Source organism: Curcuma longa, chromosome 20, assembly GCF_044706935.1.
Source record: "Curcuma longa cultivar G26 ecotype Majalengka, Jawa Barat chromosome 20, ITB_CL_G26_1.1, whole genome shotgun sequence".
Lineage (NCBI taxonomy): Eukaryota > Viridiplantae > Streptophyta > Magnoliopsida > Zingiberales > Zingiberaceae > Curcuma > Curcuma longa.
The window spans coordinates 13,174,596-13,200,839 of NC_133880.1; the positions used below are offsets into that span (position 1 = coordinate 13,174,596).

Consider the following 26,244-nt stretch of genomic DNA (forward strand, 5'->3'; position numbering starts at 1 on the left):
TCTAAAACATAGATTTTATTTTATTTTTTACAATAACATAACATCGGGTTTGCTATGCTGCAGCACAAACTCATGAGCGACTCGTGTGCCCTCACTGACTCGCCGACCACTACCTGATCCATCGCTGCTGTAGCCGCCCTCGCTGCGCCATCCGACCACCGCTGACCTTGCCTTGGCTGCGATCGACGCGCCACTCGTCGGTACTTCGGCGGATACCGAATTCCGATCGGATAGTGATCAGAATCCGATGTAATTTGCCCGAAAAATCCGACGCCACCCCCACTGTGCGCCACTGTCGACGACGATCGGGTCGACGTGATCGGAATCCGATGTAATTTGCTCGAAAAAGTTGGTCTCCGACCGCGATTCAGTCGGAATCCGACCCGATCGCCGTCGACAGTGGCGCGCGTCGTTTCCGGCGAAATCATGGCCGGAGACCGGTCGAGGAAGGACCAGCGTCGCACGCCGGTGCTTCCTCGGCCGGTCTCCGATCGCAATTTGATCGGAATCTGATCGCGATTTCACCAGAAACGATGCACACGCACTGCCGACCTTGTTTTGCTGAATTCCGTCGGATTCCGACCACTATCCGATCGGAATCCGACGTCGGATGGAACGTCGGCGAGTGGCGCGTCGATCGCCTCCGAGGCGGCGGCCGGCGGTGGTGACAGCGTGGCGATGACGGCGGCAACAGTGATGGATCGTGGGTGTCGTGCACGGATCGCGAATTCCTGATCGTGCAGCATAGCATTCCTCAACATAACATTTCGCTTAATAACATACCTAAATGCTCATAACTGTGCCTCTCTTAATTCAAAGATTCAAGCTGCACTTGGCTTCTTCCAGGTTCCTGAGATTTCAGTAGATCGACGGAGCACTCTTCTTCTCCATTGCCCTGCGACCCAAATCTGCCTGCAAAGGAGTTCCTTTCTTTTCTGCTCCGCTTCAATTTCATGTATTCCAAGAACAGCGCCGCAGCGGCACCGACCAAAACCCACAGCATGAATGCCCATGTAACCGCATCCACTGCCTCGCAGTCGTATGCGTCGGCCACATGCTTGAGTCCACTGAGAACCGCAACGATTCCGACCGGAATTGCACATCTCCCGATCCAGAAATGGATGCTCGGCCACAGAATCCTCGCCCCTGAAGCAACCTCGCCGGTGGCGGGTGGTTTCGGTCTCAGATAGGCGTTGATTGGCTGTGCGCACGCCATCGACATCGCTGCGATGCCGATTGCGGAATGGGTGGAGCTGAGGACGAGCCCTCGGAGTTGGAAAGCGGCGGGGACGATGGCGATTAGGGCAAGAGCCAGTCCGGACGACTGTAGTCGGAGATGCAATTGTTGGCGAAGGTACCTTGCAGCTAATACTCCACAGGGCAACAAGATGCCCCAGGAGATGAACATGAAGAATCCATGGACGGCGTACGCCAAGGGAACCCCTTCCACCTCTTCGACCGCGCCATGTCAGCAGAACCCTAACGGCCCTGTCGCTGGTACTGGCGTGCATATTCCCCCAGCTTAGCTGCGTTTCCGACCACCGGGCACCCCGCGCCCACACGATCGGGAGAGGAAGGTCCGGATCGATGAGGTTTCCGCACTCCGGCCGGCCGCCGCAAGGGGGCGACAGGGGGCGACGGAACTCCAAGGAAAGGAGCCCCTTTTCGGACTGGAATCTCGCATCCGCGAGCTTCTCGCCCGTCGGATGCACCCTCGAAACGTCCTTGCCGTCGATCCAGTATGCGCTCACCCTTCCGTTCCCGTCTGCGTCCGTCCACCCGACGTAGGCGTGGCTGTTCACCATACCGTCCCCGATCGCGATCGCGAGGTATCCGCTGGAGATTTTCCTGCTCCGAGCCGCGATGGAGATGGAATCGGGGTGCAGAGTCCAAAAGAAGGCGACTTGGTCGTCATCAAGAAGGACGGTGTGGTTGTAAGCCTGCGAAAGGTCGGGTCGGCGGAGCTCCGAGGCGACGGAAACGGCCACAGCGACGGCGGCGAGGAGGAGGAGGAAGTGGAGCGAAGTGGCGCTCGCCATTGGAGGTATCAATCGAGATCGAGGATCCCCGATAGCAGAAGCAGAAGGTTAGGATTAGGGATCGGTGAAAGGGTTGGAACTGGGGGAGGTCGTTGATGGCGGAGGGTAGGAGACCGCCCGTGGTCGCCATTGCTGTGGTTTAAAATTCTTTATGGTTTTATTTTTGTTTTATTCTTTGGCGTTGTTACGAAGTAGAAGATGAATACGATTGCTCGCAGTAGTGGGCCCCAAAAATAAGAGATGTGAAAGGGTAACCGTGATATCCACCCTCCAACGATCTTACACAGTAAATTTAATATTTTAGAAAGGATATTATTTACTTATGAGATTCAATACTTGACAAAAAAGATATTATTTTAACTTTGTCAAAATTCGATACTTATCCATTTCAATAAATTTGCTATGTAGTAATCAACTCAACCAATTATGCATTAACTCGGATATAATTTTTATTAACGTGAACCTCACCTCAAGATATAAGATGATGAATGAGCCATATTTGGTATATAATAGATAGATACCAATTTAAGAATCACTTGGATTTTTGCCGGTTTTAGGAAAATCAATGAAAAAGAGTAGATTGCAGAATCTCCAGTTCGTGCCGAATCAAAAATTGAATTTGGATTTCAAAGTAGATCAAACATACACATGTCGATATCCAAGTAAACCTCCTCAAATTAGAAAATCTCCACGATATTAAAACAGAATATTAAGACAAATATAGGAACAAATAAAAACCCAAAACATAAATGGAAAATTAAAAGCCAAATCGACTGCTTTTATTGCCAAACTTAAATGGAAACATTGCAAAAAAAAACCTCCCTTTTATTCATGGCCAAAGAGAATTAAAAAACGGAGTTTATCCAAATCGCTTGGATTCCACGGCGGTGCGGGTGTCGCAGATGCAGCAACCGCGTCGAGGAGGAGGAGGAGGAGGAGGCGGCGGCGATGGTGCCGGTGGCGGTGGAGAGAAGCCGCCTGAGTTCGGCGGCATGTCATTGGATTTGAGTCTTCGCCACAAGGATCCGATCCAGGAGGAAGATGTGGCTTCGTCGACGTCGGCTCCTCTGCCTCCACCTCTCTTCGAGCTCAATCTCATTAAGGGACTGGACATAGTTCTGGAGCAGCCGCAGCCGGAGCCGCCTCCGGCAGCGGCAGCGGAGGAGTCGCCGGAGTCGGAGCCACGGGTGTTCTCGTGCAACTACTGCCGGCGTCAGTTTTACAGCTCCCAGGCGCTCGGAGGGCACCAGAACGCCCACAAGCGCGAGCGGTCCCTCGCAAAGAGCACCGACCGCGGCGGAGGCAGCAGAATGGGCAGCCTCGCTGGCGGCCACCGGTTCGCGTCCGGCATGGCGGCGCTGCCAGTACTCCACGGCGCGTATGGTCTGCAGCCGCTGGGGATCCAAGCGCACTCTGTGATGCACAGACCCCCATATGGCGGAGGCGGCCCGCCCGGCTTGCTCCTCGAGGGCTGGCGTCGGCGGCCTCCGACGCTGCCGCCCATGGAGCAGCATCCCCGCGTCGGGAGGCTGGATGACTCCTTCTTGAGACCCCCTCCAGGACTAGCAGCGAGGTTCGACGAGCCCACGGCTACAATGCCCGGCGCTGGTAGCCGCTGGGCCAGCGCCGCCGCCGGAAACGAGGTCAGCGAGGAGGAGGAGGACGAGGAGGAGGAGGTGCAGCACCTTGACTTGACTCTCAAACTCTAGCTAGGGACTAAATTAAGGAGACATTTCAATAGGTCAACGTTGACCTTTTGTTTCTCTATTTTTTTCTCACAGATTTATTTCTCGTTATTAATCCGATAATTGGCATGCGAAGCAATAAATCCCTTTTAAAAATCTTTGAATGTGTTATAATTAGCCATTATCTGCAATATTTTCAACATTTCTTTTTGAAATATTACTTAATAAAAATAAAATAAAATAGGAAGTAGCATAAACTAAGGCAATAATTAAGGAAGATGAGTATTTGAATGGATAAGATTGTGCCTTAGAAAAAAAGGCATGTATTAAATGATGAGTGAGAATATAAAGAGGAAGAAGGAGAAATTACAGATAAGAGAAATAAAGCGTTGCCACGTATTTGGAGCATGTGGCACAAATAGATTAACGGCAAGGAAATTAAGAGAGCATTTAAACTTATGGTAAGTTAGCTGGTTAATAGTCACATGGCAAAACAAGTTGGCTCACGTGTTTCACGTGCTTAAATTTTGTTGGCTGGTTATATAGGAATGGAAGGGACTTACGGTTGTAGTAATAGCAATTACTAAAGACTAATTAATGGAAAGGTGAAAAACTTGTATTGATTATTAATGACAACAATTGTACACAAACCTGATTAGGATGAGTATTCCTGCTTGAGATCATCTACGGATAAGTCATTGGTTGATGTAGGTGAAGTCACGCAAGACCCACAGACGAGTGGAGCTCTTGTCAAATTGCAAAGAGAAGAAGAGTGAGAACGGAGGTCGGGAGTGCCCTAGTTTAATTGCTCTGACGCTGGAGAAGAAGAAACAGAAAAGTCAGGCCGCGAACCGGAGATGGAGAAGAAGAAACAAAAATGTTAGAGAAGAACAGTGTTGATTGTGTCTGCCCGTGTGTGCGTATTTGCGCCCGCGAGAAGTGGGGTCATTATATGGAGTCATTGGGGGAGATGTCCCATCGCCGATAAGGAGAATATCCTATTACCGCGGTAGTTAAGGGTCTTATCATCCATACTCGATATGATCCAAGACCATGATGTGTTAATCATGTTGTATTAATGAGATAGGTGAGCTACCATCAAATATTATATCATTGCACGTGTCCTTTTAGTGACGGTCTGGACAGAATCGTGGACTTGGAGAGGCTGAGCTGACAGAGGGGTCGACCTCTTTAACTAGGAGATCAAGGATTCATTTGAGAGCGAAGCTAGTAGAGCTAGTGGAGCATCGAGTGGGGGGCCGAGTAGGCCACAGAGTCGGTTGACCGGGGTCGAGTCGGCGATCAACCATTGGGCTAGAGGGGAGAACTCGAGTGGTTAACTAGGGGGTTGAGTCGAGGATCGAACACTGAACTAGAGAGGAATGCTCGGGCGGTCATTGAACCAGAGAGGAGAGCTCGAGCAATCACTGAGCCAAAGAAGAGAACTCAGGTGGTCACTGAGCTAGAGAGGAGAGCTCGGACGGTCACTGAAAGGAGAGTTTGGGTGGTCACCGAGAGAAAAGCTTGGGCGATCATTGAGAGGAGAGCTCAAGTGGTTAATGAGAGGAGAGCTCGGGTTTCAAGTGCGGGGGCTCGAATCGAGCTAGGTGATGAGTAGAGCTAGCTATGGAGTTGGACACTGATCTGAGCTAGTCGACCACGAGATCATACCTTGTTTCTATCATGTCGCTACTAATTGAATCAGATCTTGACTTTCTTGACTTAGGCGTACTAACACATAACAATGAGTTTGGAAGTAAATTAAATCGGTGAAAAATGAATTAAAAAATAACAATGTATGTAGATGTTGTATTATTTAAATCAAGTCATAAATATTAAGATAAAGTATCTGTAGTCAAGGGATATGCGTTGAATAAATGATTGGTCTAGATTAAATCTAGATGCACAATTTTAGGATCCATTATGATTTTAGGATCAGATTAATTTTTCATATTGCTATATAAAGGCATGTATAGCCTATGATTGTAATCAAGTTTTTCATTCATCTGCAATAAGAAATACGTTAGTTCTCCACTGTCTTGTCTCTTCTTTATTTAAGTTGTTGATATCGAGTGCTTCTTTTTCATCGGAGTGCTATCAAAGTGGTATCAGAGCAGGTTACCTTCTAGCTTGTTTTTCTTATTAGTAAAATGACAAACAATTTTAATGTTGTTTGGTCTGGTCCCAAATTAGATGGGAAGCTCGATTATAATTATTGGCAGATAATGATGTCTACACATTTGAAAGCTCAAAATCTTTGGAGCTCTATTGATCCAGGTCTTTCAGAAGGAGCTGATGCAAACTCTCAATGTCGAGATCAACTTGCGCTGGGACAAATTCATCAAGGAGTAGATTATTCAATTTTTGGCATGATAGCAAATGCCAAGACGGCCAAGGAGGCGTGGGACATCTTAAAGCTGTCATACAAAGGAGTTGATCGAGCACAAAAATCAAAGTTGCAATCGCTACGAAGGTTATACGATCGATGTGAGATGACCTCTACAGAAACAGTTGAGCAATATTTTTCACGTCTTACTGATCTTGTCAATAAAATGAGATTATATGAAGATAAAGTTGGAGATGATGTCGTAGTTGAGAAGATTCTTCGAACCATACCATTGAAGTATGATCATGTGGTGGCCTCAATTCAAGAATCACATGATATTGAACTGCTGACAATTGCAGAATTAAAAGGTATGATAGAAAGTCATATTGACAGGATCGAAGCAAAGACGGAAACACCGACGAATGAAGAAGCTTTAAAGAGTCAGGTTACTCTTAATACGACTGACTCTAGTCAAAGAGGAGGAGGATTCAATAGAGGTCGTGGAAGAGGAAGAGGAGGCTATAGAGGAAGAGGACGAGGTAATTACTCAAATCAAGGAAAAGGTGGAGATAATGTCAAGCAAGATAAGTTTCCGGCTCATTGCTATAATTGTGGAAAATATGGACACAAAATTGCAGATTGTAGATACAAGAAATTCAACAATCGTGGCAACCAAGCAAATATTGTTAGAAATTATGGTGAGAACCCTAATGAAGCTGAAACTTTACTTTTGGCTAGTAACAGTTTACCTGCAGATGAGAACGTATGATTTTTGGATACTGGATGTAGTAACCATATGTGTGGAAGAAAAGAGCTATTCTCGGAGTTAGATGAATCAGTTCATTCAGAGGTTACTTTTGGAAACAAGACAAAAGTACCAATTTTGGGAAAAGGTAAAATTTATATTCAGTTGAAAGATGGTTCTCAAAATTTTATATCTGATGTCTTTTATGTTCCTGAACTTCACCAAAACTTATTAAGTATGGGACAATTATCAGAAAAGGGTTATAAAATATGCATTATTCAGGGGTATTGCACCATAACAGATGGAAAAGGGAAGTTGATAGCAAAGGTAAAGATGTCTCAAAATCGATTATTTCCTTTGAAAATTCAGCATAAATTTCTTTCTTGCTTTAATTCTGAGATTTTGGATGATAATTGGTTGTGGCATATGCGGTTTGGGCACTTTCATTTTTCTGGATTAAATTATTTAGCGAGAAGGAAGCTTGTTTTTGAGTTGCCTGATATTATGAAGCCTAATCATGTTTGTGAGACTTGTTTAATTGGCAAGAAGCATAGAGAACCTTTTCCTGTAGGAAAGTCATGGAGAGCCACAAAACAGTTAGAACTTGTTCATTCAGATTTGTGCACAGTGGAAGTTCCATCACTTGGAGGTAATAAATATTTTATCACTTTTATTGATGATTTGAGTCGAAAAACTTGGGTTTATCTTCTACATCAAAAGTCAGAAGCATGTGATATTTTCAAGCAATTTAAGCTATTTGTTGAAAAACAAAGTGGATTTGAAATCAAAATCTTAAGAACAGATAGAGGTACAGAATATATTGTTTGTGATGATTTCTTAAAGAAGCATGGTATTCAACATCAAATGACAGCCAGATACACTCCACAACAAAATGGGGTGGCTGAGAGAAAAAATAGAACTATTATGGACATGGTAAGATGTATGTTGAAATCAAAAAATCTGCCTAAGCATTTCTGGGCAGAAGCTGTATCTTGTGCTATTTATGTGTTGAATAGGTGTCCAACAAGAAGTGTTCAAGATAAGACACCTGAGGAAGCTTGGAGTGGAAGAAAGCCGACTGTCAAACATCTCAAGATCTTTGGTTGTTTGGCATATGCACATGTACCAGATAAGTTGAGAAAGAAACTTGATGATAAAGGTGAGAAGTGTATTTTTATTGGTTACAGTGATACATCAAAGGCTTATAAGTTATACAATCCTGAAACTAAGAAAGTTATTATAAGTCGTGATGTGACTTTTGATGAACATGGTAGTTGGAGTTGGTCTATTGAAAAAGAAAAGTCAATTATTGTTCCTGATATTCCCAACGACTTTTTGGATGAGCAGCCTACTCAAGATAATGTTCAAGTTTCTGTACAATCTGAAGCACCAACTAGGAGATCACAACGCGAGTGCCGATTACCAGCTCGCTTGCAAGATTATGTATTAAGTAATGATAATGACCTTTCTGATGAAGAAATTGTTCAGTTTGCTCTTTTTGCAGATTGTGATCCCATATCTTTTGAAGATGCTGCTAAAAAGACTCATTGGTTGAAAGCAATGGATGAGGAAATTCATGCCATTGAAACTAATGGTACTTGGGAACTGACTGAATTACCTCCAAGAAAAGAACCAGTTGGAGTAAAGTGGGTGTACAAGACAAAGTATAAGTCAAATGGTGAAATTGATCGTTTTAAAGCGAGGTTGGTTGCAAAAGGTTATAAGCAAAAAGCAGGTATTGATTATTTTGAAGTTTTTGCTCCTGTAAGTAGACTTGATACAGTGCGCATGCTTATTTCACTTACTGCTCAAAATAATTGGAAACTGTGTCAAATGGATGTGAAATCTGCTTTTCTGAATGGCTTCTTGGAAGAAGAAATATATGTTGAACAACCTGCAGGATACGTGAAGAAAGGGGAAGAGAATAAGGTTTACAAGTTAAAGAAAGCATTATATGGTTTAAAGCAAGCTCCGAGAGCATGGTATAGTTGTATTGATTCTTACTTTATTGAAAATGGTTTTTTGAGGTGTCCTTATGAGCATGCTTTGTATGTTAAACATACTGAATCTGGTGATACACTCATAGTCTGCCTTTATGTTGATGATCTGATTTTCATCGGAAATAACTTAAAGTTAATCACAGAATTCAGAGAGGCTTTGATTAGTAAATTTGAAATGACAGATATGGGTCTAATGAGTTATTTCCTAGGGCTTGAAGTTATTCAGATGGATGATGGGATTTTTGTCTCACAAAAGAAATATGCTTCTGATATTTTAAAAAGGTTTGGAATGGAGTGCTCTAAACCAGTTCCTACTCCCGTGATTGAAAATATAAAGTTATCCAAAGATGAAACTGGTAAGAGTATGAATATTACAGCTTATAAAAGTTTGATTGGATGTCTAAGATATTTAGTTGCTACAAGGCCAGATATTTCTTTTGGAGTTGGAGTACTTAGCAGGTTTATGGAGAAACCAAAGGAGTCACATTGGGCTGCAGCAAAGCGAATTCTCAGATATGTCAAAGGTACAATTAATGATGGAATTTTATATTTTTCTAACAAAACTGTGGAACTTGTTGGATATACAGATAGTGATTGGGCTGGAGATGTTGAGACTAGAAAGAGTACATCAGGATATGCTTTTCATCTTGGTTCAGCTATATTTTCTTGGTCTTCTAAAAAACAGCAAGTGGTAGCACTTTCAACAACAGAAGCAGAATATATAGCGGTAACAAATTGTGCTACACAAGCAATTTGGCTAAGAAAAATTTTAGATTTTCTACAACACAAGCAAGATGGCCCTACGATAATTTTCTATGATAACAAGTCAACAATTGCATTATCTAAGAATCCAGTCTTTCATGGTCGCAGCAAGCATATTGATATCAAGTATCATAAAATCAGAGAATGGGTTGCAGAAAAATAAATCAACATCGAGTATTGCCCTAGTGAATATCAAGTTGCAGATATCTTTACAAAACCAATGAAGACAGAGAATTTTCTTAAGTTGAAGAAGGCGATTGGGATGACTAATATTTGTGACTTGGTTTAAGGGAGGCTATGTTGTATTATTTAAATCAAGTCATAAATATTAAGATAAAGTATCCGTAGTCAAGGGATATGCGTTGAATAAATGATTGGTCTAGATTAAATCTAGATGCACAATTTTAGGATCCATAGTATGATTTTAGGATCAGATTAATTTTTCATATTGCTATATAAAGGCATGTATAACCTATGGTTGTAATCAAGTTTTTCATTCATCTGCAATAAGAAATAATATAGATATAAATACTCAGAGTTAGATATAGATAATGTAGTTTGTCAACTGTCTTGTCTCTTTCTTTATTTAAGTTGTTGATTAAGATCGACGGTGTCTTCATGCTTTCTTTTTCAGTGGTCATTTGGTGTTAACCATCGTGCTTATGTTTCCCACAGATGGTGCCAATTTATTCCGGCTGGATACCGCAGACTGTCAAGCCACCAATCAAGAATATGCCACCTCAACCTTCTTTGATCCCGCCGATGAAAGAACCTGAGGAGGAAGAACTGAGCGAAGGGGTTAGCGAGACACTGGGGATTCCCGGCAGGCCACTCCGACGCTCAAGTTAGCCAAGAGAAATGAAGAAGAAGAAGCAGCATATGAAGTTGAATGGAATTGAGAAAGACTCCTTCATACCTGCGGGGAGCTTATATAGTCATCGAAGGAAACATTCCTTCTGTCATGAGCGCAGACCACTTTAGTGTCTTAGAGAGGCAAGTTTTGTAAATTGCTGACTTAACAAAGTTGATTATTCTCATCTTTCGGCTGTAGGTGCAAGCGCGAGGAGATCTAAGGGATCAGGCATGAAGACCTAGTAACTGTCCTAGTCCTTTGGCAGAACTCGCACACTTGGTTGCCTCTTAGTGTGGAAGAGAGTCGGAGGAGGCTAACTTGGAGTCAGGCCAAGCGACCGAGTTTGCATAGACCGAGAGACCAAGGAGGTTAGACTAGCGGAGGCCAAGTGAGACAGAGTGACTGCAGAGGTCGGATTGGCGGAGGCCGAGTGAGGGCGAGTAGCTGAGACAGTCAAAAGTATGATCGAGTGGTGGGTGAGTGACTACAGAGGTTGGATTGGCGGAGGTCGAGTGAAGTCGAGTAGCCAAGACGTTTGAGAGTATGGCAGAGTGGTGGTCGAGTGACTACAGAAGGCAGATTGGCGGAGGCCGAGTCGCCGAAACGTTTGAGAGTATGGTAGAGTGGCCGAGTCGTGTGGCCGAGCGACCGAGACGTAGGGCTGAATGTCCGAGAAAGTTAAGTGTGCAGTTGTAGGGCCGAGCCGACTGAGGGCCTTTTGGGTTGGGCCGAGTGAAGCTGGATTGGGCCGAATATTATTGTGATTGGGTCAGTCAAATGTGGTTTGACCATTGATCTATTGACTCGCCAAGTCGGATCGATTATTGACCCACTTTACCATGTCAGACCAATAAAGACCCGTCGTATCAGTCGGTAAGGAGAATATTCTATCGTTGTGGTAGTTAAAGGATTTATCGCCCATACTCGATATGATTCAGGACTATGCTGCATTAATCATGCTGTATTGATGAGGTAGATAAGCGACCATCAAATATTATATCATTGCATTTGTCCTTCTGATGACGATTTGAGCAAAAGCGTGGACTCGAAGAGGCTGAGCTAACGGAGGGGTCAACCTCTAGCTAGGAGATCACGGATTCATTCGGAATCAAAGCTAGTGGAGCTACTGGAGCATCGAGTTGGGGCTGAGTGAGCCGCGGAGGTGAAAAATGAATTAAAAAAGAGTCGAGTAATGTACGTAGATATAAATACTTTTAAAAATGTTAAAGAGCTAGATATAGATAATGTAGTTTGCCAATTCCGAATAGTTGACACTTGAAGCCTTCTAAGCCTTCTAAGAAGGTATATCAATATTTTCGATGCCGTTTTTAGGAAATATGGATTATTACTTGTGTCTATCAGTTTGTTGTTTTGATCGAAATAAAGGATCCGAGATGCGTTTTTGTGGCTTAATTGATGACGGGAAGAGAAGAGATGGTCATTGGTTGGAACAGAGAAGAGATACGTGAAGCTCAGGATGCATAGAAGGATCGAAAGGGGAAGGCCTAACGATGTGAGGGGAAGAAACAGAGGAGGTTTTGGTAGAGCTCATGACGCAGAGAAGGATTATAGTGGAGTTTGCAGGGAAAGAGTGAAGAAAGAAAGAAAGAAACAGAGAAGGTTACTGAATTAATATCAAAATAGATATTAAATAATCAAAACAAACTGATTTATTAATTGGAAAAAAAATTAAATTTTGAATACCTGATCTAATTTTACCCACTATTGGGTATATTTTACGGCACATTCCACCTAAGAACCCAAAACAAGTTTGTCAAGAAACTCTGCTTCCGTGCTCATCCCCTAAACTTCATCCATTTGAGGTTGTGCCATTTGACTTAATGGGTCAAAGGTTCCTTTCAAAAACAATTAGCTATGGCACCGTGTGAACAATTTCTGTATTTTCCACACGGATTTAAATTCCTGTATTTTTCTTCGAGAATTACTATCCACATGGAAAAGAAATGACTTATTAGATCTTCCTTCCTAAAGATATAAAAAGATTATAAACAAATAACATCGTTCAGTCTAAATTTGAGCAAATTCATGCGTAAAGTATAAGACAATTTTGGACTATCAATGAGATTGTGTCTCAAATTAAAATTACAAAAGAATGGATTTTTAAGCAGCAAAACTTGAAGAAAAATGGAAATAATCAAACCAGCATCACCAGCAATGAAGAGCCTGAAGCAGCAGCAGCAGGCTAAATCAGCTCTTCATGATGTACACCAGCAGCGAGAACCCCTCCGGCCTATGCAATTCCAGCTCCTCGTGACTCGACCACCCCATCACTGTCGAACTGCTAGCTGTGGATGCCGAAGAGGCCGACGAAGAGCGAGAGTTCGTCTTCATCAGCCGACTACGAAGCTGTCGCCGACGTCGTCCCAGCTGCGTTATCGCTCTCTCCGCACCGCCAAAGCCATTGTTACTGCTGATCCCGTTCCAGTTCTTGGTTTTGCTTGAATCTTCCTCGAAGGCTGCGATTTTGTGGATGGCGTTCGCTGAATCCTCGTCCAAGGCGAGATCTTTGGCCAGCCGGTTGCCCGATTCCTCGTCGTCCTCCTCGAATCGGAACAAGAACACTGCACGGACCCCCGCTGCCGCGTTGCGGCCGGCGGAGGCCTCGCCCTGGAATAACCAATCGTGGAGGTCCCAGGAAAGCTGCATCCGTGCGCCGCCGGCGATCTCCAACCTCTCACTCCCTCGGAACTTCCACCGGAGGCAACGCACGTGGCAGACCCGCTTGCCATCGACGGCCACCGACATCCCAGCCTCCTCTCCGCCTTCCTTGGGCCCCAAATCGATCGAGATCTCCCGCTCCCGCCCACCACACCGCGCCACTGTGCAGTAAGTTCCCCGGCCGCTGGGGCTGCCCAACACCGCATGCTCCTGACGCGCGGCAAGAAGCGGATGCAAAAGGGGGGCTTTTGGCCGCCGCGCCCGCGTCTTCCTGTACGCCTCCTCAACGAGGTCGCCGGCGACGAGGAGCATCTCGCCATCGATCACGACAGCGACGAAGAAACCACTCGCGGGCTCCGCACGAGACGATCTGCCCGACGAGAAGACCGCCTGCGAGAGATCCCACGAGAAGTCAACGCTGCGGTCGTCCCCGATAGGAAACCGCCGCGATCCCCTCCGCCTCCACAAGAACGACGGGCGGAAGGAAAACTCGAGGGGCTCCTCCTCCTCCTCCTCGGCGTCGGAGAGGCGAAATTCGACGCGAAGGGCGAGACCAAAGGCGGCGCGTGACCATGTGAGGGCGGCCGGGCCGAGGCGCGTCTCGTAAATCGAGGTCCTAAAGCTCGGCCCCACGGCCGTCGACGGCATCTCCCGGTCCGCGACACCGAAGCAGGTCGCCAGTCGGGGAGACATCCTCTCCTCCGGCCTCCGAATCGAAGCGAGACTGGATCGAGAAAGCTAGCTAGGGTTTCGATCGAGAAATCAAAGATTCGCGACAGGCGAACAAACTGCAACTTGCTCTTACTCGTAATCCGCCTCCCACTTTCCTATTTTTATATACAACTCCAGACCAAATGGCCCAATGGGTTCTTGGTAATAATTACCCATCATGTATACTAATATTTAATTAGTTGATGATTAGCGTATTAATTAATACTCGTAATTACAGGGAAATAGTTGAGTTCAAACACACAGGTGGCTTCGTCTAGGGGTTGACCTTGGACCAATGGATTGATGAAGAAAAACTTCAAAGGTCAAACATCATCTCTAATAGGAACAAGTCTTCTTCACTAAGGAGTCGTCATTTTGAATGATGAGGGTAGTAGGTGTGCAAGTTTGAAGGGTTGAAGCCTCTCATGATCTCTAAGGTTCGATTGTAATTGGTGTGATAAACATGTTAAAATTCTTCCAAATTTGAGGAGTTGTTTTTTGAGTTGAATAAATTAGCCTTTTATGCCCAAAAATAACTTCACATTATAAATCGATTTTAGTTTGTTTCGATCAATACACCGTAGATGGTTCCAACACTGATTAAAGTACCATTGATGTGTACGTTCCTGTGATGAGACTACAGAAGGAGAAGAAGAGGCTCGTAAAGTACTCAAAAAGAGGGTTAGAATGACACCGAGGGTGGATTTCGACAAGCCACTCCGATGCTCAAATTAGGATTTGGTACAAGTAGGGAGTTTAATGGCTTGGGAAAGTTAGGATTTATGTATGCGTACTTATACCCATGGGCATGAGTTACCTTTTTATAGTAGTTGATTTCCGAAATATTAGCAACCGTTTGAGAAATATTCTGACATACTCGTTTCCTTATAAAGATCCCATCTGTTTTCATATATTTGAGAATATGTTTCTATTTTTTCGGAGAATTGGTTCTGCGTTTCCCGGTTTAGATGGGATGACCCTGTTTCTAGGCGAGGATCACGCGCCAGTTGTCTACACATGATGCCGGAAGCATGTCAAAACCAAATCTCGAGTCTAGCGTAGGGTATAGGAAGTGTGTCGAGATCAAGTCATGAGGTCGGCACCTGATGTGAGAAGCGTGCCGAGACCAAGTCATGAGGTTAGCATGTGATGCAGGAGACGCGCCGGGACCGAAGTAGGAGGTCGGCACATGCTCAAGGAAGCAGACCGAGATCGGAGTAAGAGGTCGGCACATGCTTAAGGAAGTAGACCGAGACTAAAGTAGGAGGTCGGCACATACTCAAGGAAGCAGACCGAGATCGGAGTAAGAGGTCGGCACATGCTCAAGGAAGCAGACCGAGATCGAAGTAGGAGGTCGGCACATACTCAAGGAAGCAGACCGAGACCGGAATAGGAAGTCGGCACATGCTCAAGGAAGCATACCGAGATCGGAGTAGGGAGTCGGAGGTCTATTTGGGTTCATGAAATAACCTTCACCAATTAATCGATACTTATATTTACTCTATTTTCCTCATACCCCGTCGGATCATAGTTAAAAGGATGTGTTCTCCTAAAATGCTCATTTAGATTTCATCAACTAGAATCTCATCATTTGGACAGCATAATTAAGTTTAACAGCTAACAACCAACTAGTTCAACATGGGAAACAGCTATATAACAACTTAAATCTATTGATTTAAGTAAAATAACAAGGTAATTTATAGGACTTACTACATTTAAACTGATGTAACTAATATACATGTCTTCGCATAGGTTAACACACTACATATATTTTCAAATTAAAATTCTAATAAAAGAAAATATATTATAATTTTTACGCAAAAAAAAGAAGCTTGAAATGCATGATAAAAAAAAATATAAACTAAATCTATTAATAGTAGTAGTTACCACTTTCCCCAAACACTTCCTCAAATTATGGATTTAGTGTTTATGATCATGTTTTCCTTATCAATAATGATGTGAAATTTTGTAGTGTTAGAATTTTTCTTAGACAATTATAATTATAATGGGAAAAATTTAGACAACACACATGCTGAAATTGAAATGTTCACATATAACAGTGTTTTGAGCAGAAAAGGACAAATAAAAAGATAGATTTTTATATGTCAGCATATTTTATTGAAATATAAATTGATAATTATAATAAATCTGCTAAGATTCTCTTGTGCCTAATAGGATTATTAATAATTGCAAATGCCCTAATTTTTGTGTGGAATTTCTACAAGTCATCTCAGATATTAATGACATTAATGACATAATTTGAGCCTAAATAAGTTTCTGACTTAGAGGGTTGAGGGTCTTTAGTTGATCAAGGGAAAATTTTATCAAAAAGAACAGAGTTCAATAAATTTGGATTCAATTCCAAAGTATAATACCATAGGAGATAAATAACTAAATTTAAGCTAAAATGGTTTCGATATCTATCGAATACAAAATCATGAGCATGAGGCAAATTAAGGGAACTAGATTAAGAGCAATTAGTAAAAACACGAACAAATATATATAAACACTAACAGTTGTCAAGGAACATGGTATGGCTCATTTCTTCTTCCCTGTCTTAGCAGCATCTCCTGCCTTTGTCTGGAATTTAGACATTAAAAAGAAAAATTAAAGTAGTGTTTGGTTTGATCTTTTTTTCATTTTTTTTTTTAATTTTTTAAAAATCATTGTTTGCTTTGTGTTTTTCAATCTCATGTTTTGAAAAATAAAAAGTCATTTTCTAATAAAACAGAAAATAATAAAATATTATTTTTTGTGAAAAATGAAAACTGCGACTGACAAATAGAAAACGCAGTTACAATATGTTAGAAATGTGAATAGAAATAAGGAAATGGAAGGATGGAGAAGACCTTCATATGGAGGAGTTTTAGTCCCACATGGGTAGTTGAGGGGCAACTTGGTTGGTTTATATTGTATCACAAGCATTGATGTTGTGAACAAATGTGTGGGGAGAGACTCTCTTTCACGCGTGGGTGCGCAGGGGTGCAAATCTAGAGCCCGGATTGCACTACTTGCAAGGCAACTTGTGTGCGAGCGCAACCTGTGCGCGTCGAATGTCGGACTGGTCAGGATATAATTTGCCCAAGCGGATCAATTAACATTTTGTCATCCCGTTCCATTTTTTGTAACGAATGAGTTAATGACTTGGCGTTGAAACAATCGAGTATTATTACAGACATTGTCTGTTTCAAATCAAGCCATTAATTAACATTTGTGCTTGATCGTGTTGCCGGTCCTATCGTTGTATCCTGGGAAACAGATGTCCGTCGTGACCTCTAAGCACCGCCGGAGGGGACGAATCTATTTTAAGGAAATTGCGTTGAACGCAGACCTCGACATCATCCATCTCGGGTCTCGGCACTTGACGTCTCGGTCTTGGCGTCTCGGCACCGACGTCTCGGCGTCTCGGACTCGGCGTCTTGATGTCTCTGCTCTCGGCATCTCGGCACTTGACGTCTGCTCTTGGCGTCTCGGCACTCGACGTCTCGGTCTCGGCGTCTCAGCCACTCGGCACTCGACGTCTCGATCTCTCGGCACTCGACGTCTCGACAGTAGGCGACTCGGCCACTCGGCCTGATTGTCCAACATAGTAATGCCATTCTAATCCTGATCGCACAACTCCTTTTCTCCCCAACCATGGAAGAAGCTCGTCTTCCTTCAGCCTCGTGCGGCTCGCAATCCATCCTCCATCGCCGTCAAGCCCGAAGGCAGACCAAATCGGCCGTCAACACGGTCCTGTGCCTAGGCCTGTATCAGAGTTCGAGCAGTCAGGTTCTTCTTCTCGCTTTGATTACCCCTTGTTCTTCCTTTTAAGTCTTCCCCCATTGTAGACTTTTTGAATTTGGGATGCCATGTTTCTATTGACTCGATTGGTAGAGGGATCGTCTGGGTGTCTGAAAAATCTTCCTTTGCATCCAATTTTTGGCCGATATTAGGAAAATTCCACTTCCGGTCAATTTTCAAAAGGATTCAGATAATTTGGATCACCCCAACTTCACACGATCGGTCCTACGACCATTTGTTTTATAATGCAGTGGGTCACGATTTCAGGATTCGAACCCTTGCCCTCTTCTGCAACTCTTGGATAAAAAAATTGCGTTGGATCTTTTCCGAGAGAGAAATCCAAGTGATACTTTGGTCTTCATGCTTCCAATTATGCTGAATTTTTTGATTTGATGATTGTTGAATGCCAAATTGCGAAATTGATAGCGCAATTGTAAATTGTGAACTGAAGTATTAACATGAAAGCTGAGATATCATCTTGTGAAGGATACTATATATGTTTTTGAGCTTCAGCTGTTTAAGAAGCTAATCGAAACCTAGCTAGAGTGACTTATCCTCACACTTCTCCGTAATCATGAAGGAACAACTTGCCACATTTCGATCACAACTAGAGGAATTTGCTCGCAAACACAAGGTTTACTAATGCCCACTTTTTGCCTCAGTTCTTGATCTATCACAAGTTGTCTTCTTAATATTTGTGCATATGAATTGATATGGCATTACAAAGAGCTTGATTTTAGATATATAAAATCCATGCTGTTGATCTTGAAATGTTTTATTGCATGGTTTTTTATCTTTGTTTTTCTTGTTTTCTTAGTTGTTCTTGATTAATTCCAGTTGCATGTTGTGCGGTGCATAATTTCATACGTCGGCATCATGTAATGGATAATTTATTTATGGAATACTCTTTTGATGGTATGCTCATGTCTGGAGTTAAAAGATGATTTTGATGATCAAGAGCCAATTCCAATTAATCCAAGTCACCAACTCAGATAGGATACGTACGTGATGAAATTGCATATGTGGAATGATTTTGTAGAGCATCATTCGTAATTAGCTAATGTCTGGTTTTAGCCTTTTGTAGCTCTTGATTCTGTTATGAATGGTTGTTATGATTGGTTATTTTTATTTCTGAGTTTTGTTTTGAAGTTGAATTTTATTATATGCCTGAGTTTGTGCCAAATATGCTAAGTTTGATTTGGATTTGTACAGACAACATATGTCTTGCGTGCCAAGGTTTTGAAATGGATTTCAGTTTACTTATTATGTTTTGGATTTCTACATACATGTGTCTTGCGTGCCAATTATGCTTTTGTTTTGGAGATGTTTGCTGAGTGTGAGTTTGGGGAGCAGCAATGTTTATTCTTGAATTCCTTGTTGTTCTTCACACAAGATTTTTCCTTTTCCATGAATAAGATGGTCTTTTTATTAAAAAAAAACTATTTGTTTATAATTTTTCATATTAACAAACCAAATGTATTTTTTAATTTTCTTTTCTAGAAAATAGAAAACAGTATATCATACCAAATGCATTTTTTGTTTTCTAAAAATTAGATCAAAAAATAGAAAAATAGAAATAAAAAATAGAAAATAAAAAATAGAAAAAAATTTTCAAACCAAATGGAAAATAGCAAACATAAAATACGTTTGTTATAGTAATATTTGGTCTTTTCTGTTTTTATTTTCTTATTTTCTAGAAATTACTGTTTGTTTTGTGTTTTTCAATCTCATTCTCTAAAAAATGAGAAGCCATTTTCTAAAAAAATAAAAAATTTGTGGAGAATGGAAACTACGACTGGCAAATAGAAAAATACAAAAACGTGACTACAGTAACGCCACACGCTCTAACCCTGATCGCACAACTTCAAATTTCTCCCCGATGTCGCAACCTTATCGCACAACTCCTTTTCTCCCCCGACGCTGCAACCTCATGCTACAAGCTCATTACACAACTCCTTTTTCTCTCCGACGTCGCAACCTCCCCTACATACGATCCTTTTCTATTTTCCCTTCCTCATGCAAGCAAGCCGATGCCGCAACCCTCCTCATGGGTCTTTTCCTCCACGCGTGACACCACAACCCTCTCCTTCCTCCTCAAATCTATCGACGTCACTCATCTCTCCTCCTCGCGATTTAGTCGGCGTCAAGGTTCCATCACATTCTCTTCTATAGGTTCCCAAATGACCCTAATTTTGCTAGATCCGGAGCATAGGGACCTAAATTTTCAAACATATTTTTTATATTTTCTTTTTTAAAAAATAAAAAATAATATATCATATCAAACACATTTTTTATTTTTTAAAAACTAGATCAAAAAATAGAAAAATAAAAATAAAAAATGAAAAACGAAAATAGAAAATAGAAAATGCTAAACCAGTCTGAACAGTGAACTAATTGGTTGATTAAAAATTCAGCTCAACCTTTTTTTACTTTGGTTTTTACAAGTCACTTTCAAATGGTAAACATATTTTAATAACCTTCAAAATTGGATCTATCGATTTAATTTTTAAAAAAAAATAAATTCGATCATGCAATTATACTCAAAACTACTACTAATGTAGCATAAAAAATATTGAAAAATATATTAATTGAAAGGTCAAATTTAAAATTTATCATGAGCTTCTTTTATTATCTATGAATGCATATGTCGAATTAATCTTCAATATACTTTTTTGATTATTTTCTTATGATAATTTATTTTTTCTTTATATTATTTTCTCTTCACTAAAAGGAAACTTGATGTTCAAGTCAACTAACAAATCAATAATATGCATCGTTATTATTTTTTCCATTTTATTTTATAAAATTGATAAGAAACTTTATTTACAAAGAGTATATATCTCTATATATTTACATCATCTAGATTAAAATAAAAATGATAATTATCTAAATTAAAATAAAAAGAAAAATCAATAACAATAATTACATCATTAAAATCTGCATGATTGTAACCTAGATCTGCTCTAATTATTGATACACATACACCCTCCCCATCAAACTCAAGATGGAATAGCAGGCCCCCACGGGCGGGGTCAGCCGGTTACGACATGGATGCTTGCAGCATGAGGTAGGCGGTTCGAAGGTCCATGGCAGCAAATGCGATAACATCAATATCTGTCCATATTCAAATGCCTTCAACCACCATGTTGTAACTGGGCCCGCATTCACCGTGATTTACTCCCCCTCATACTTGTGGGGCCGGGGTGGGGGGGCCGCTAGGTTGGCGGTTCCAACCTTTTGCAGCAAGATGGAATAGCAGTCCCCGGGGCAATAGTGCAACGGTAGGACATCCAGGTTGTGACCTAGGGACCTGCGGTTCGATCTCCAGCTACGGCGTATTTGCAGGAATTTTCCTCCAAATGGGGAACGCAATCAAAGAATGCTGGGCATTTGGATTGGCCGCCGTATGCGCTTCCCGATTTACCCTGGTGGTCGGTGGGAAACTTCCGTGGGACCGGACCAGCCACCCCTAGGGATTGAGTCCATGAGACTGACTGGGATTTATCATTTTTTTTTCAAGATGGAATAGCATAGACCAACTTGAGTTTGTGAAGTAAATGATTAAATCGTCTAAGAAAATGAGCTTTAGTGAAAAGATCAGTAGTTTGGCCTTTAGAAAAATAGAAACAAGTTGTAAAGTCCCACGTTGGAAATGTCTTCAAATAAAATGATAGTCATTCTCTATGTGTTTGGTTCATTTATGAAAGATATCATTATGAGCAATTTGGATGACACTACGATTATCACAATGCAAACTAGTAGGAGAGGAGTGTGTAACACTCATATCTTCAAGTAACCAACAAAGTCAAAGTAATTCAGAAGTAATGTATGCAAGAGTTCGATATTCAGATTCTGTGCTAGATCAAGATATAACTGTTTGCTTCTTACTACGCCATGAAATGAGTGAGTCTCCCAAAAAGAAATAGTAGCCAGTTGTAGAGAGACGATTAGTAGAGTCGCTAGCCCAATCAGCATCAAAATATCCAAACAAAATTAATGAGGAATGAGAAGAAAAGTGAAGTCCATGAATAAGTGTGCCTTTGACATACTGTAGGATACGAAGAACTATTGTAAAATGAATGTTTAGTGAAGTAGACATGAACTGACTGACTATGTGCACAACATAAGCAATATCAAAGCGAGTCACTGTAAGGTAAATAAGACCACCAATAAGTTATCGATATGAAGTAGGATCAAAAAGAGGTGTGCCATCAAACGAAGTTAACATTGGTGTCCAATGGTGTAGAGATAGTAGATGAATTTGTAATACCAAATGTAGAAAGCAAATCAGATGCATATTTTGCTTGACACAAGTAGTAACTATCAGAATCATAGAAGACTTCAAGATCAAGAAAAATATAGCCGAGAGATCTCAAATCTTTCATCTCAAAATGTTGACTAAGATAGTTTTGTAACTCAGAAATGACAGAAGAATCGTCACTTATAAGAATCATATCATCCACATAAAGTAAAAAAATTAAATCTTACATGGTATCAGAGCCTTGCAAATTAAATCTGCATGCTGCTAATTTGCTTTTGCCTTAGTCCATTCAAGATTACCTCAATCAATTTTTTTTCCTGTTCTTATTTTCGTTGTCACAATTGATTTGCGACCCGATTAGTTACTCTGGTTAGTGAATTTATTTCTAGTTCACTCTGATTCTAGAAGTTATCTGTGCCTATGTCTAGTTCTTATTTTGGGCTAATTGATGTGGACAAATCTGAAATTTCTTGCCCTATTGGTGCTATTTTAAATGGTTTTAATTATACATTGTGGTCTCAACGCATTAAAAGTATTTTAATTGGGCGAAAACTCTGGCATATTATTACTGGTGATATTGTCAAACCAATTCATGATATAAATGAATATGATGTTAAGTATGTTGAACGTCTTGAGGATTGGGATAGCAAAAATCATCAAATTATTACTTGATTTTGCAACACATCTATTTTATCGATTCATATTCAATTTGTTGACTTTGATACAACAAAGGATATTTGGGATTTTTGATGAATCAATATAAATTTACTAGTCTATGATATTATTACCAACTGCTCACCACTCTTAATTGGTCATGACACCTTCATCCTCTCGGCACGGCGCATCTTCTTCCGGAGCAGAATCGCTTCTTCTCCACGCGAGTACGCCGACCGTGAAGAAAACCCTAGGCTGAAGGGTCGCGCGCCGCCGTCCCCTTTGAAGCCGTTGGAGCTCCATTCCTCTTCTGTCTCGGTTCTTCTTCTTCAAAAAAGGGGCGACGGCCGAGGCTGCCGCTTCCCACTTGAGTGAACGTCGTCAGTTCCAGAAGAGGATGCCAAGAGCAGGTTCCCTCCTTTGCTTGGAGAAACAAAGGAGTGTCTTGCTGTGTTGCCGACCGGAAGAATTCGAACACTTGGCATGCTCTATTTTGTGAAGAAATAGAGACTTTCCTTCTTTGCTTTTGTGCTGTTGACCACAACAAGCTAAAGCTTGAGCTCGTGTTCTGTTTCTGTTATTGACCACAAGAAATAGAGATAAACCTTGTTCGGCCGTGTGGGAGAGGAAAGGAAATACCTTGTTTTTGTTTTTCTTTTCAAGAGTGATTTGTGAAATCTCTTATGGAATAATTGTCCGATTGTAGTCGGGAGTTTTCCATCTATAATACCTCTCAGAAGCTTACAAAGCGTTCTGAAGAATTGTTCCATCATTATCGAAAAAGTTTTTCGGTTGTTTGTCAATTGGCGGTCAATAGTTGATTACTGAAAATCAAGAATACGATTCTCGGTGATAGTTAGAAAGCCCTAGAAATGATCGCGATAAACGTTGTTGCGTGATTTTCGTAATAAGGCTTCTCGATTCGATCGTCGTCGATCATCGGCTAGTACCGAAGACGACGACGTGACTCATGGCTTCCGAAGCCGTCTAGACGGGAGCTTGGCGTGGATCACCAGTAGAGGCGGGACTCCGACGAGGACCACTAGTAGTATTGCTGGAGTGCCCGGTGACAGCGGGAGAGCTATAGAACCAGGCTATCTGGGTGTCATCTTGGACTAGTGATCGTAATATTTGAGGATTAATGATTTAATTTCAACGAAACCTGACGAGGTCTAATTGGATATTTTAGTTAGAATCTTTGCAATTGTATAATCATTGAGGAATGGTAAGGATTCCATGATCAATCAACCATAATCTCGAGGAATCCGAAGTCCTAGGATCGTTTTCCACATCCTTTCACTTAGTTGATTTTTCTTCGATCGAGGTCTAAGAGCTTGATTTCACTCTCACTTCCCCATCACAATCCAAATTACATGAACTCTAGACTCTTCTTGTGTTAGTTTAGTGATTGATTTCACGGTCCCCGTGGTTTGATATCTTTTAATTACTTGACGATGGTCATATACTTGCGGACCTATCACCCTAGAAATAGAGCCCTGCTTGGTGTGGTCGTGCCTACCAGGCACGGTTGTGCCTCCTTTCTAGAGTAGTAGCTTTCTCTAGCTATGCCTACCAAGCACGACCATGTCTAGAAATAGAGCCCCTGCTTGGTGTGGTCGTGCCTACCAGGCACGGCTGTGCCTCCTTTCTAGAGTAGTAGCTTTCTCTAGCTGTGCCTACCAAGCACGGTCATGCCCAGAAACAAAGCCCCTGCATGGTGTGGTCGTGCCTTCTTTCCAAAGCAACAGCTTTCTCTAGCCGTGCCTACCAGGCACGGTCGTGCCCCAGAAACAAAGCCCCTGCTTGGTGTGGTCATGCCTTCTTTTCAAAGCAGCAGCTTTCTCTAGTTGTGCCTTCCAGGCACGGCTGTGCTAGCGGGGAGTCAGCATCGAGTTTTTCAGCTGTTCCGCAAGACACGACCATGTTGTTCCACCAAACTCGATCGTGTCAGCAGAAACTTCTCCCAATCTTTTCGGCAGCGCCGTGAGACACGACCATGCCTCTCCGATCTTTCGGTTGTGCCATGAGGCACGACCATGTCTCCCTTGGAAACCTATTTAAACATCTTTTACAACCCTTTTCGAGGCATCTGGGGAGAGATCTAGGGAAACCCTAAGGTCTTGACTTAGGGGCGGCGCCTTCCCTCTCCTGGGGAGGCCCGGAACACTTCATTTTCGCCAATCCATCCTACTCCAAAGCGAGAAGACCTTCCAAGGATTGCACGAGCATTAAGATATGGTTTCCCTTCTCTTGCGGATGACAATTTTTGTGCTTTCTTGTTGTAGCCTTCTTGTAATTAAGTAGATCTTTGAGTTTAGGATATAGGATGAACATTAATGTAATGATGTGATGTAAGAACTAGTTCATGTTATTTTTTCTATTCTATGAATTGTTTATTCTTATTTAATATATTGTGTGCCTTGACTGCATTTTGATGATTTGTTTGTGTGAGCGCAAGTACATGATTATGAGGGGTAGACTACGGTGTAGGAAGATCTTAGGATCGTATTACACGGGGTGCCTTATGACAGGAGGTGAACCTTTTTAACCGGACTTTCCGAGGAGATCCTTACATGATGGTAAATTTTCATAAGGGATAGCTAGCGGCTATTGATGACTAGGAAGGAGTTCTTAATTGGGTACTCGGTGACAGAGGGTAGGATACCACTAGTATTGCTGGAGTGCCCAGTGACAGTGGGAGAACTATAGAACCAGGCTATTAGGTATCATCCCAAACTAGTAGTTGTAGCATTTGAGGGTAATGATTTAATTCCGATGAAGCTTGACGAGGTCTAGTTGGTATCTTGGTTAGAATCCCTACAAGATGATAAACATGGAGAGTAAGAGAGTAAACATGGATTAAGGACGTCGCCTTGCATGAATGAAAAACCGAAATCCTAGACTCATCCATCTCATCTATTTCCTCTATCTCGTTCTATAAACCCCCAAGTCAATCTCTCTCTCTCTACCTAATCCATAATTCTTGACTTTTTTGCTTTTTTTTAGAGTCTAAATAACTAGTCTTGTGACATTACCATAGCTATCAACAGTCCTTGTGGATTCGATACTTTTTATTACTTGATGACACCCATATACTTGTGTAGAGTTTAAGTGCGAGTTTCCTTTGACTTGCGATATTCAAGTTATCTTGTGATGAAGACTTATACTTTGACATCTTAAGCAAACATCTCCGAGGTGGTGTGGACCTGAAATGATTGAGTATAAATCGAAGTGCCCGAAGGTATTTGAATAGTCCATACAGGATTCACGGCTCCTTGAAAAAGGAGACGTATACCTTGTTCGCTTGTCAAGATTGTTACTAAAAGTCTTTGGCCAAAATATTACATGTCAAGAGTACAACACTCTTGGACACATGTATAAGTAACTTGAATCTACAGGACAAGAAAACAACTTGGGCTAGATGTGATATAGTCAACTAGTAGGACTGACACATATAGATCATATTTTGAATCAAGCAGGTATAAGACGATGAAAGGAATGAAGCACGTCTCATTGTAGTTGTTGAAGGGTTTAGAAATGTTCTAGAATCAATCGTTGATTTTTTTTATCAATTAGGGATCATGATGTACTACTAGGTGCCACTCATTATCATTTTATAATTAATAGTTGATTACAGACGGCTAACATAATCGGGAACCTATTGGGTCACACGCACAATAAGTTCTCCGAAGGACTTAAAATGAGTTTAAGAAATAGATTCTTAGATTAAAACAGATAAAGTAGAT

General features: G+C 41.8%; 2 protein-coding genes and 1 pseudogene across 2 annotated transcripts; 1 reads left to right on the plus strand and 2 right to left on the minus strand.

Annotated features, from left to right (window-relative positions):
- Positions 1–652: 652 nt before the first annotated feature.
- Positions 653–2,159, minus strand: LOC141813918 (cytochrome b561, DM13 and DOMON domain-containing protein At5g54830-like; annotated as a pseudogene).
- A 782-nt stretch (positions 2,160–2,941) lies between these two features.
- On the plus strand, positions 2,942–3,748 carry LOC141813078 (zinc finger protein 3-like). The gene has a single exon (XM_074700977.1). It carries the CDS (start codon positions 2,942–2,944, stop codon positions 3,746–3,748), a length of 807 nt encoding a protein of 268 aa, XP_074557078.1.
- Positions 3,749–12,457: 8,709 nt separating this feature from the next.
- LOC141813735 (uncharacterized) lies at positions 12,458–13,882 on the minus strand. The gene has a single exon (XM_074701715.1). The coding sequence runs from the start codon at positions 13,780–13,782 to the stop codon at positions 12,619–12,621; it is 1,164 nt and encodes a 387-aa protein (XP_074557816.1). The 5' UTR covers positions 13,783–13,882; the 3' UTR covers positions 12,458–12,618.
- Between the last annotated feature and the right edge of the window lie 12,362 nt (positions 13,883–26,244).